The following is a 12,728-nucleotide window of genomic DNA, read 5'->3' as shown; positions in this document are numbered from 1 at the left end:
CGGTGATTTGGTTGAGCATACGTGGACTCATGTTGGCAACGAATAGATGTATTTTTTAATGTATTTGAGACAATTTATTTTTTATTCGGCTTGTAAACTATGATATATTTCTTGGATTGTGAAACTATACTATTTTTGTTTGCTTGTGAAACTATACAAAATATGTGTATATTTGTTGAGAAACGACGGCAAGCCGGTCCCGCGGGCAAATATAGAACAGCGGTTTAAACGCTCTGCCGATCCAAATAAAAAAAAGACGGACGTCGAACGGGCGGTCGACCCACGATCTGTTTGAGCGGCGCGTTGGAGTTGCTCTTAGGATGCAAAGTTTGCGGATTTGGTTGCTTGCCGGACATCAAGTGCCACCGGCCGGCGAGCCACCACCATTCTCTCCGCTACCGAACCGTTGCATGGTTACCTCTTCCTTTTCAAAATGAAGAAAAACCGGAGCTCTCGGCAACCTCGCGCAAAGCCGTCGTCTTTCACCGACCCATGGGACCAGAGGACGCCGAGCCCCACCGGCCATGGATCCAAACGGCAAAGCCCTCCCTGGCGTCTCTCTGCCACCTTTCCCTCCTCCCATGGTTTTGGCACAGATTCCCAGCGCTGCCAAAAGCAAACAAACTCCCATGACCCTCCCGCCATTACTCACGACCACCGACGCGCCAGCCCCGCCGCTCCCACTGACAAGCAGGCCATGTCTCCATCGATATTGCTCTAGGCTCTCCTGGCCTGCGCAGCTTTTTTTTTGCGCAGCTTATACTTACACATGCATGCTGCTGCTACTATGCTTCTAGCTCGCAGGGTCACGAGCCGCACAGTTCACTTCAGTCGCCAGTGAGCTCCACCGCCCGGCCCCCGACGAAGCTAGCAGCATCTCTCGGGAACGACGATGGGGCTGCCTGCCATCTTCGCGGTGGCCGTGATGGTCGCGATCGTCATGGTGGCGTCGCCGTGCGCGGAGGCGAAGACGACGATCGAGCCGTGCTCGGGGTCGGACTCCTGCCCGGCGCTGCTGGGCTACACGCTCTACGCCGACATGAAGGTCTCCGAGGTGGCCGCGCTCTTCGCCGCCGACCCCTCGGCCCTCCTCGCCGCCAACGCGCTCGACTTCGCCGCCCCGGGCGCCGCGCACCGCATCCTGCCCATGGGCCTCTTCCTCCGCGTGCCCACGGCCTGCGCCTGCGCCGACGGCGTCCGCAAGTCCGTCGCCGTCCGCTACGCCGCGCGCCCCGCCGACACGCTCGCCACCGTCGCCGACGTCGTCTTCGCGGGGCTCGCGTCCGCCGACCAGATCCGCGGCGCCAACGGCCTCGCCGACGCCGACGCCGACGCGCCGCTCGACGCGGGCCAGCGGCTCGTCGTGCCGCTCCCCTGCGTCTGCTTCAACTCCTCCGACAGCAACCTCCCCGCGGTGTACCTCTCCTACGTGGTGCAGGTCGGCGACACCGTGCCCGCCATCGCGGCCGCCTACGAGACCACCGTCACGGACATCATGAACGTGAACGCCATGGGCAGCCCCGTCGCCGCGCCGGGCGACATCCTCGCCATCCCATTGCCAGGTAAGTACTACGCGTGATCAAACTGCTGCTCTTTTCTTCAACGTACGTGCGACACACATTTTACATTCAGTAGGCCTGTCAGTGTTCTCGGTCAGATCGTTGTGCTGCATTGCTTTGAAACGGAATGTAGTGTGAACTATGAAGTGGCCTCAATTTTCTAGTAACTATGAGAGTCATGTGCCCACCGAAGTTCTGTTAAGGCACTGATGCACACATACAGTAGAGCAGAGTTTTTATTTATTTGGTACTTTCAGTTAACTATCACTGCTTGGGAAAGGCCGAATTGTATACTATTACTACCTCCGATTCATATTACTTGTCGCTCAAATGGATATATCTTAGCAGTTGATTGATACGGACCTTCGAGCCGCGAATAAGAGATTCACTAGCACATTGTTCAGTATATGATGAACTGCTCATCTATCCCATTTCAATCATGTTTGAGGTTCAAAAGTGTGTATCCATGGCATAACATAAGCAACCTATTACGCAGTGTACTCAATTCTTCAAGTTGCATCTCTGTTTTTGTATGCTCTGCTTTTGTCTATTACCAATTCTCCGACCCCACAGCTTAACATAACTTTGTTTGCTCTTTTCTGAACATCAGCATTTGCTTAATCTTTTTTTCTGATGATGGTCATCCTTTATCTTTATGTCCAGCATGTGCATCATCATTTCCAAAGACTGCTTCAGACCATGGACTGCTTGTGGCAAATGGAACCTATGCACTTACCGCAGGCAACTGCGTGCAGTGCAGCTGTGGGCCGGGCAATCTCAAGTAAAACTCAGCTTAAATCTTTTTTAGTTCACAAAAAGCAGCATTACTGATGAAATATAATATGGATCATAACCCCTATCTTTCCTTCGGTGCCAGTTTATATTGCACCCCAGCTTCACTGTCCAGATCATGCCCGAGCACGCAGTGCAGTAACAGCAATGTGTTGCTCGGCAACGCGAGCACCCACGCGACGAGTGCGGGCTGCAACGTTTCATCGTGCAGCTATGGAGGTTTTGTGAATGGGACTATTACAACTCTGTAAGCAATGTGTTTCGGAACAGTTTTGGGTTTATTGCTGTTTTCTGCAATCAAGATTGATGTATCCTACTTTTTCATCTACAGGCTGAACACTGGTCTTCAACCGACATGCCCAGGTAACTCTTGTTGCTGTAATCATCTGTCTTCAGATTCAGACCCAAGGCTGTGGCAGCAATCCATTCATCCCTTGTAGACTCCGCACAAACCATTTTTCGAATGTAGGAGCACTGCGCACAAACTCTCTTCTTCTTAATAAATGGATGAGACAAATCTTTTGCCTCCGTTTCAAAAAATAAATAAATCGCAATTAGGCAAGACTTGCATTTTTTGTAAGAGAAAGAAGAGAAGGCTTCCATTCTTCATTCTGAACCTGAACACTGCATCCAAGTGACACTGCCCTTTGAAAGCATCCACTGCAGTGTGCAAACCGTGTCACCAGAATCTACCTACAGTCAATAGATACAGAAAACTTCACAATTTGTATGGCAGTGTGCAAACTGCATCATTAGTATATACACAGAAAAGAGCAAGTGTTGCAACTAAATTTATAGCTTCTGTCGCACACTGACCCCGGCTACATGCAGTTGCATCATTGAAATAGCCGACATTATACTTTCAGAAAGAAAAAAAAATACAGCAAAGATTTATCTCTGAATGAAGTTCAGAATCCTAAACAGGACACCTGAAAACCCACAAGACCTTCAAACTGAAACACCGGAAACAATACACTTGTTTGATCTATGTTCCATGCTATTAAATTTTACTACGTAGTGTAGCTCATTCGGTCAGCATAGCCAATATTACTTTGATATGGTATCTCCTGTTTCTGACAGTTCATTCGGTGCAGGACCGCACCAAGTTCCTCTGCTAACAGACCCACCGACGACGGTGAACCGCGACTACTCGACCTCTCTTGCCCCGCTATCTGCGCCCGTGCCCGCAGAAGCGGGCGGCGTCATGGCGGAGCCCCCGCCGAAGTCGTCGGAGCACGGAGGGTCCTTCACGCTCCCCAAGGTTTCTCCGACGCATGGCCCCGCCGGAAGCGTCTCAAAGGCACCACCCCCTCCGATGAGCAAACCGCAGCGAATCCTATCCGGGTTCATCTTGTGCCTACTTCTCCAGTACTTCCATGTGTGAATCGCACCATTTCAAGAAATTCTTTTGAGCTGTATTTTCTGTAACTGTAAACAACTGGTAGTAGTAGCATCATTTTGTGAGGTAAGTGGACAGTATGATGACGGCCATGTTTTTGCATGCAGCTCCTTGTTCTTTCGAGGGGCATCATCACGTTCACGTGTGACTTTATCTCATGGAGACGAGATCTCCCAGTTGTTGTTGTGTGTAAGCAGCATCTAGGAGGATATGTTTTGCGGCCTTTCGCACGCACTGATCGGCCACCGGGTAATGATCATGTTTTTTTGCCAAGGAAACGAGAGCGCTTTATTGTTTTGATTGATTAACCAGCGCCCAAGGAGGAGGTACATGTATGCACTTGGACCATCAAGAGGCGCAGATCAGTTTAAACCCCATGAAGATCACACTTGTTTCTAGATCGATGTACTACTAGCAGCCATGCATGCATGCATGCATGGGCGTGCTTCTTTTCGTGGGGCGGCGAGGCCATCTTCGCCGGCTTCATCAGAAAAGATAAATTCTCAGTGTATGCACTGATTGCGCCACTACAAAGCAGTGGTTCTAGAGGAGTCATGCATGTGCTGTTTGCTTTCTTGATCTCCCTCTTTTGTTTTTCTTCTTCTCCTTCTCTTTGACGCTTTGACTTCACCTTTGGGACCAGCCAAATCCCCCACCCCTACTGTCTAGCGGATCGAGCTTCCGACGCTTTAACATGGAGCTTTCAGCTGAGCACATTTTCATCATGGAAACGTAGTACCAAATGGATGTACTGGTGGGCGGTGTGTCACGTTGTGATCTGCACATTTGCGTGGCCAAATCAAGCCGGGGAAAACGGCACGATACACTGCACATCCCAACCGACGAACGAATCCGCCGGGAATAGGACCGTAGCGGTAGCTAGCTAGGAGGACCACCTCGCCACCGTACCATCAGGCCGGCCGGCACAAGTGAAATGCCATTGCTCTTTCTGTGCAACCCGATGCACGTCTCCAGGCCAAACATCGAGCATCTCCACGAGCATCACAAGTTGTGTTGTTGACCCCTGTAGTGTAGCGCCCCTTCAGAACCGAATGGATCCTGTGACGAAATTTCCTCCTGCGAACTGTCGATGCATGCATGCATGCATGCATGGCCGCTCCAGCAGATCGGAATAAAAACCGGTGACACGCAAGGAATATCCAACGGTGCAGGGCGGTCTTTCTGCGGAGAGAATAATGCCGCTTACTGCTGTAGGATGTCTCGCCACTTATGCTAAAGGGCGTGATAAGCACGCTTTGGGTTAGAAGATGGGGGTGATTTGGCTTATCGCCTAGAGATGCTGATGCCGCCTCCACACGGGCGTGCGTGGTCGCTATCCAGATCTGGTAATGGTTGCCATGCCATCCATCCCTCGCTCCAGAAGCCGGTCAACAGTTGTCCACCCCTTTTTTCATCTTTGTAGCCTCCTCCTAGTACTAGTATTTCTTGACGCTACAAACCTACTCCCTCTGTTTTTAAATATAATTGTTTTTTAGAGATTCCAATAAGAGACTACATACGAAGCAAAATGAGTGAATCTACACTCTAAACTACGTCTACAGGGGTGGATCCAGAACAAAAATGTCCCGGTGTCCATGTGCACATCATATATATAAGGATGGACATCAAGCAGTAATATATATAAAATAACACATCCAACAACACAAATTATATGGCAACGAGATTTCTTACCAAAATAAATAAACCGCTTCACTTCCACTTGAATATGGTGGAGCTGGAGGATCAACCGGTTCATGTGATGGGTTAGCTATATCATCTTGTGCCCAAGTCTTCATTTTTAAGAAACTTTTCCATAAATTCTCCTGTGATTAATTACTATTGTGTTAGCAAAAATGTCCGAGTTACATTATTTGTGTTTGTATATGCAAGAATAGAAACAATAAACAAAACATATTGATTGAATGATATGATTAGGGAGTTAAACTTACTCAACAATGTGCTCCTGGTTAGATATGAATCGCAGCGAATTGTTCCCAATTGTGATAGCTTTAAATTTTATGATCCCAGCCATATGATTAGAAAAATAGAAATTAAAAAAATGAAATTTCTACACACAGTTAGGATTTCAGATTTGAGAGAGATCGGCAATTACCAAGTGCTGAGTTGAGAGTTAAGACGTACCACAAATTTCCAACGATCTGTGAGCGGGCGAGGGTAGAGGCGGCCGGCTAGCGATGCTTAAACAATGGCGACTGCCGACTGGGCGGAGCAGCGGCTGGTCGTGCAACGGAGAAGGGAAAGGGGCAAGCACGGGCTGAGGCGCAGAAGCCGAGCGGAGGAGCAACTCGACAGGCGCACGTACAGGTAAGGTACGGCCGTATTGGGGATCGATTAATCAAAGATCGATAGCTTTTTTCTCACACGCGCACGTACAGGAACCAGGGATCGATTAATCTTTTTTTTTTTGAGCGGTAGGGATCGATTAATCGATCGATCAGGAGTGGACATCTACGTATGGGCTGCATTGCCTCGCTTGTGTAGTTCTGTTTTGTGTATCGCTGGGCTGGCCGGTGTCCAGGCCCAAAAGTTACCGGTGTCCAACCCAAAAATCTGGACATTGTACAAGGTAAAGATGTATCTTACCCGGTGCCAACGACACCGGATGGCCTAACATGGCTCCGCCCCTGTACGTCTATATACATCTGTATGTAGTTCATAGTGAAATCTCTAGAAAAATTTATATTTAGGAACCGAGGGGGTAGGTTAGTAGTAGATGTCAACCAAAAAAACCTAGGTAAGTAGTACTCCTGTGTGCAATTTTGCTATGAACAAATTCAGACACGCCCACACGAGCTAGTGTCTAGTGGTGTATTGGTTACGCCAAGTCCGATCAACTCCCTGAGTCGCGATCGAACGTACGTGCAGATGCTCACCGTTCAGCCGGCCCCTGTCCCGTCGATTGCCTGTTACGTGCCCAAGCCCAACTCGACGGCACTAGCACTACACTCCACTCCGCCACCTTTGCTTTGTGTGCTTGACCTGACCGGCACCGCACCGCACGTACGTGCCTCGGTCGACTGGCCGGCGCCGGAGCCCTAGGGTTTCGTGCTGCGCCGCCGTGCTTCACCCATCCATCCATCGACCCCTTGCCGCTCTCGCTTTGACAGGTCGCGCATGCACCGTCGCCTCGCGCCCTACTATTTCCCCAGCCGATCTCCCGTCACCGAAAAGCGCCAGAAAGCACCTTCACCGGCTCCGAGTTTCAAAGGAAATCACTGTGCCATTGATCGACGGGCCACGCCACTAGCTACATCGCGTCCCGTACCAGTCCGGCCTCGACGTCGATGTGTCTAGCGCAGCCTCAGTGGTCACCTGACACGACGACGCGAGAGGCCATGGTAGTAGTATATTTCGTTTCGTTCTCGGTGCCTAGCTAGCTAGGGCTGGGCTAGCACTCATGGTGGGAGCAGCATGCGCTGGATCGAGCTTGCACCGTACGCACGTCCCCGTCTCACGTCTGATGTTGGCCTAACCTTGTAGTGACAACTGATACCAAGGCTAATAGCTCGGTTCAATCGGTCACATTTCCCATCACGAGAGAAGAAGAAGAAGTACGTTCTGCCCAATATCCTTTGCCGGCTACAAGTGTAGACTAGAATACAACAACTCTAGCTAGTGCTGGCAAATGCGCGCTTCCGCTGCCGAGATCGCGACGAGCCGTCCAATGGAGACTCGTTACGCCGGCGGGGGCTCCGAAATTCCGATCTCCACTATGATTATAAACAAGCATAGCAGCCCATTTCCCGCGGTCACGTATGCCGTCGCTTTTCCCCTGCTTCGTGCACCCGCATTGCGTTATTTCCCATAAACGGGTTTCCCTTTCCACCGTCTATAAAACCGTATACTTTCTTATCGCTTGAGTCCTCGGCGTTTCAAGAAAAGGGAAATCGGCGTTGTGTTTCCTTCACCTATGCATTTTATGTTATGTGCATCGGAATTTTTTGGCACCACAGTAAAAATGGGAGTGATTTTCCTTTTCACCATCTATCAAAAAGCGTGTGTTTTCTTATCGTTTTGAGTCCTCGGCATCTCCCAAAATAAAAATCAGAGTTATATTTCCTTCACCTATGCATTTGATGTTATGTTATGTGTTTTTCTTCCGAGTGGAACATCATTATCTCATTGGTCCTTGATACTTTGATAGGGATCGTCCAGTGGCCATTACCTATCTCTTATAGTAGTTTTTTAAAAGTAAGAAAACACTCTGGTTAAAGCGTAGAACAGGGCAAAAGAGATGAGGCGAGCACGGGGTTAACAGAGTGGAGGCTCAACTACGAGCGTACGTACACAAACGTACGGACCAAAACGTCCTGCTTTCATCCGTGCGTGTGTGTCTGCAACTGGGCTGGTCGCATGGCATATACGGCTTCTTGTACCCGCTGACAATGCGACGATCACTTAAACAATAGTTTTGCCTAAAAAAAACTTAAACAATAGTTACGTTGATTAAAAAACACCTAAACAATGGTTACGGGCGCCGGCGACTTTCAAGAGAGAGAAAACGATGACGAATCGATCGGCTCCTAGTTCCTTGGGTCTTGGGCTACCGAATTAGTTTAACTCGCACTTGATTACTTTTATTATTTGACAATCGGAAGTTTAATTATTTCTGAGCCCAATCGATTGAGGCCTATCACGTCACTCGATACTGCTTATTTTACCACAACATTGCACTTAATTATGCAGTGTTTATAACGTCGCCTGACGTGTCAAGCAATGTAATAATGGCGTCCTCCACGTACTCGTAGTACAGTATCTAACTGCATAAACAGACCAGGTTCAAGACAAGATTTGTTGGACCAGGTTCGATGCTCTTCAGAGATTGCTCGTTTAACATTTAAAAAATCACGCTTTCGTTTACGTACGGAGGGGTGAACTGTGCAGATCCGTCCTTGACCAAATCAATCAATATATTGATCAACCGGCGCCGCTTAAGCAATACACATGGCCGGTTCAATCCGTACGTTCTAGGACTGCGCATGTCCCCTAAAGAAAAAAGGACTGCGCATGTCTCCCCTCAAATAAAAAAAAGGACTGCGCATGTCAAACACCAATAAATTATGTTTATCAATCAAAATGGTTGTTGATCAGGGCAGCTAATTGTAGCGTGGAGTTTTTACCGGAAAATTGCACTTATGCAATTGTATGGAACCTCCTAGCACACACGTAAAGCAACACAATAAGTTGTAGGGCTCCGCACGTCAAACACCGTCAGATTGAGCTTATACCAGATCAAAATGGTGATGCACGACCGCACGTACGTACGTACGCGTAATTGTCGTATATACACTAGCTGGTGCATGACTTGTATATATCCACTACGTACGCTGTAACCTGTAAGGGGTTCAATGTCGTTTAAAACAAGTAAAAGTGTAATACGTCGCACAAGAAAGTGAGGTAGAATTAGGTGCTGATTTCTGGATACTTTCAAAAGCCATGTACCACTGAGCACTGAAACTGTACTGCTCTCCGTCAGAAAATGACGGAGGTGCCCGCCGTGCATGGTGTGGTATGCGTGTATATCATGCGTTGCGTTGGCCTAGCTTTGCTTCAAGAAAGCCAAGTTGTGGTTCGAATAATAATCAAGAAAGGAAGAAAGAGAGAGGTAGGGTAGGGGAGATAGACATGGAAGATGTGCTTCTGAGCACCAGGCCTGAAGCGAGTGCTGCCTGCTCTCACCTCTTTCTTCACCTCCTCCACTGAAACTTAATGCTGATGAACCCACACCCTGAACGACACGACATGAATGTAGCTACCAGCGGAAAGAAACGCGGTACCTGATATTCTCCTAGGACCCCATGCATCATGATTAACTGGAATATGTGATTGCTTTCATGTCCTGCTGAGACTCGATGGGCATGATCGACAGGAAAGGATTGAAGCGATAAGAGATGTTCGTTCATCTGTTTGGCATAGCATTTTAGCACTGCCGAACTATGTATTCCAATTCGAACTTGTTCAATTTGAGCTGGAAGTTTGCAAAAAAAAAAAAAGACGACAGGGAAGCAGATCAAGACATCAAGTTGTAATAGATAGTAAACCGGGCTGTGACGACTGTGATCGAATTCAACTGTTAATTATACATCGGTCTGTTAATTAATCTAGTACACAAGCATGTGCAAGAATCAGAAGAACAACAAGGCCGAAATCATAGGCAATATGGATGATAGACTAATCATCTACTGCCTCTCAAGCATCTCCGTATCTCTCTGCATCTCTATGTACGTGTAGTGTACATGTGCGTCGTCTCCGGTGGACTGATGGACTCCTCCCTGCTCGCGCGCCGGTGCTCACAGTCGCCATGCGCACGCACGCACGAAGGGCCGCCGGGGCTCGATGATCGATGTGGGTCGATCAGGAGGTGACTCTGGCGCGGGTGCACGGGGCGAAGGAGTAACCGTGCTGCTGCTGGTGGTGGCCGCCGGCCTGCACGTGCACGCGGTGCGAGGAGGAGGAGTGCGAGTGCGCCGTCTCCCGGTCGACGAGCGCGCGCAGGCGGAGGAAGTCGTCGACGGAGCAGGGCAGCCAGAGCGGGCCGGCCGAGTTGTAGCCATACGTGTCCCGGGCCGCCTCCAGCAGGCGCTGGAAGAGCGGGTGGTAGAGGTAGGCGATGGGGATGACGAACCGCTGGAACCCGTCGCCCTGCTGCTCCGCCTGGGCCTGGCCGACCCGCACCGCCAGCCACCCCTTCTTCACCTTCCCCCTCTTCTCCGCCTGGTCCCCTTGCATGATGGTGGCAGCTCCCTCGCCGGCGGTCCAACTGCAGCCGCCCTCTCGCCGTCGCTGCTGCTGGTGGTGGTGCTAAGAGGTCGCTGCTCTACTGCAGGCAGCTAGAGCCAAGGAGCCAATCCAGAGGGGTGTGTGTGTTTGTGTGTGTGGTGCGGTGGTTTTTATAGGACTGCTTCTGCTTGGCTCGTGCGCTGCTGCTTGTACGTACGGCGTCCTTCGCTACGGAACCCGGTCCTCTGGGGCTTCCGTGTCGGGCGATGGATTGTCTGCGTCGCTGACACGCCGGCCCGTCGTAATAATCGGGTTACGGCGTCGGGGTCGCTGGCCGTACTGGACGATTGTCGCGTGCGCGTCAGGGCTCAGTTGCGGTGAGGGGGATAGGTAAGGTGGAGCCGTGGGAGTGGAAGGTGGAGGGATGGCTACGCTGAGGAGGGGGCACGCTGTCGCCGGGCCCGACCGACGGGTGGTGCACAGGTCGTACGTACCTCGTCCTTTGGTCGTGGCGCGGCTGGCCCACGACGGCGGACAGGCCGTGGCCGTGGGAGGTGGAATTGTATTCTTGAGTTGTGTGAGCGAGAGGATTGGCATTTTTGCTGTACGTGACTGCTGCCCCACGGCCACAGGAGATGTTGATGCATGGTGGCAATTAATTGGTCGGGCTCTAGTCTAGCTTTGCTCATCGTCCAACCGTTGGATTGTAGCTGTTGGAGCGACCATCTGGATTAAGTTCCTGTTCAGATTTGGGAACTAGGTTTAGGCAATGTTTCTTTCTTTGTTGGGCCCCTTTCTGCTAGCTGTTTCCGTTCAAGGTCTCAAACAGGGTTTACCGAGTGAACTGCAAAAATCATCGATATTAAAGGCTAGGTTTGCAGAAATCACAATTCTACAGTTTTGTGCCAAAAACCACTAATTCTGAGGCTAATTTTTTAAAAGAAAACACTATTGGATGGCTTAGGTTGTTTTGAACCTGATTATGACAGGTGGATCCCATTTTTGTTGACCTGGCGTAACGGTTCCGGATAAACGTCGTTAGACTTCTTTTGCGCCAAAATCCCTTCTTAAAAAATAGAACAGCCGAGCCACCCCTCCCCGTGCGTGCTGCGCCACTTGCCCCGCCGCCGGCAGCCACTGCCCCCTTCGCCGGCAAGACTGCTCACCTACCTCTACTCCCCCCGGCGCCGGCAAGTAGCAGCAGCTCCACAACGCTTCCCCTGCGTCGGCCGAGCCACGAGCAACAGCAGCTCCACCTGCTACGGTGCGACTGAGCAGCGAGTCGCCTTGGCCGACCTCCGGCGGCGCAACCACCGGGAGCAGCAGCTCTACCGCTCCTCCCCTGCGCCAGAGAGCAGTAGCAGCCCATGCAGACGAGTGCCGCGAGCGCCCGGACGTCGCCGCCGCTGAGCAGGAGGAAGAGGCTGTGTCGTAGGCGTCGGGGTCGAATGCGTGGTAGTCCTGGATGTGGATGTGCAACCTCTTGGCGCCGCCCCACGCCCGTTCCTCTTCGGCGCCATCCCTGTCCGCCAATGCACGACCCCAGCAGCACCCTAGTGGCGCACCTGAGCACGACCAGACGAGGTCGTCGACCTGTCTCGGCCGGCCAGACCTCCCCGGCAACCGCAGCGCCGGAGGCCCTCGAGCCCGCCCTGCCGCATTACATCCCCGACCCGGACGACGGCCGGCCATGCCTCCCCGGCAAACTCAGCGCCGGAGGCCCTTGAGCCCGCCCTGCCACACTACATCCCCGACCCACACGCCGGTCGACCAGACCTCCCCGACCCGCTCCTGCAGTTGCCCATGTGCGGCGGATTGGGCCATGGTGGCAGGCAGCACCACACGCTAGAGAAGAGGGGGAGGAGTCCGACGGCGCGCCACCTCGCCGGCGACGGGATCCATGGTCGGCGTGGTGCTGCTCTCCCAAATCCGAAGGAGCTGATTGCTTTTTCTGTTTTTGATTGAAGGGTGTCCCTGTAAAATTACATGGACTGTTTGGTAAATGTAGAAAATCCCTCATCTAACGATGTCTAACGTGAACTGTTATGCCACATCACCAGGTGCAGGGCCCGCCTATCATAATCGTGCTTAAAACGAACTAAGCCATCGACTAGTGTTTCTTGCAAAAAATTAGGCTATGAATTAGTGTTTTTTGGCACAAAACTATAGAATTGTGGATTCTGCAACCCTAACCTTCAATGTCGATGTTTTCTGCAATTCACTCGGGTTTACCTCTC

At 51.0% G+C, this 12,728-nt stretch overlaps 2 protein-coding genes across 2 annotated transcripts; one reads left to right on the top strand and one right to left on the bottom strand.

Moving 5' to 3' along the window:
* The first annotated feature begins 653 nt into the window (after positions 1–653).
* Positions 654–3,943, top strand: LOC109784760 (lysM domain-containing GPI-anchored protein LYP6). The gene is made up of 5 exons (XM_020343357.4): positions 654–1,562; positions 2,223–2,340; positions 2,437–2,598; positions 2,683–2,714; positions 3,446–3,943. Exons 1-5 carry the CDS (start codon positions 893–895, stop codon positions 3,733–3,735), a joined length of 1,272 nt encoding a protein of 423 aa, XP_020198946.1. The 5' UTR covers positions 654–892; the 3' UTR covers positions 3,736–3,943.
* Positions 3,944–9,779: 5,836 nt separating this feature from the next.
* Positions 9,780–10,641, bottom strand: LOC109784758 (auxin-responsive protein SAUR32). The gene has a single exon (XM_020343355.3). The coding sequence runs from the start codon at positions 10,498–10,500 to the stop codon at positions 10,126–10,128; it is 375 nt and encodes a 124-aa protein (XP_020198944.1). The 5' UTR covers positions 10,501–10,641; the 3' UTR covers positions 9,780–10,125.
* Positions 10,642–12,728: the final 2,087 nt, after the last annotated feature.

Source organism: Aegilops tauschii, chromosome 6, assembly GCF_002575655.3.
Source record: "Aegilops tauschii subsp. strangulata cultivar AL8/78 chromosome 6, Aet v6.0, whole genome shotgun sequence".
Lineage (NCBI taxonomy): Eukaryota > Viridiplantae > Streptophyta > Magnoliopsida > Poales > Poaceae > Aegilops > Aegilops tauschii.
This window is presented reverse-complemented; position numbering and strand designations above follow the sequence as displayed.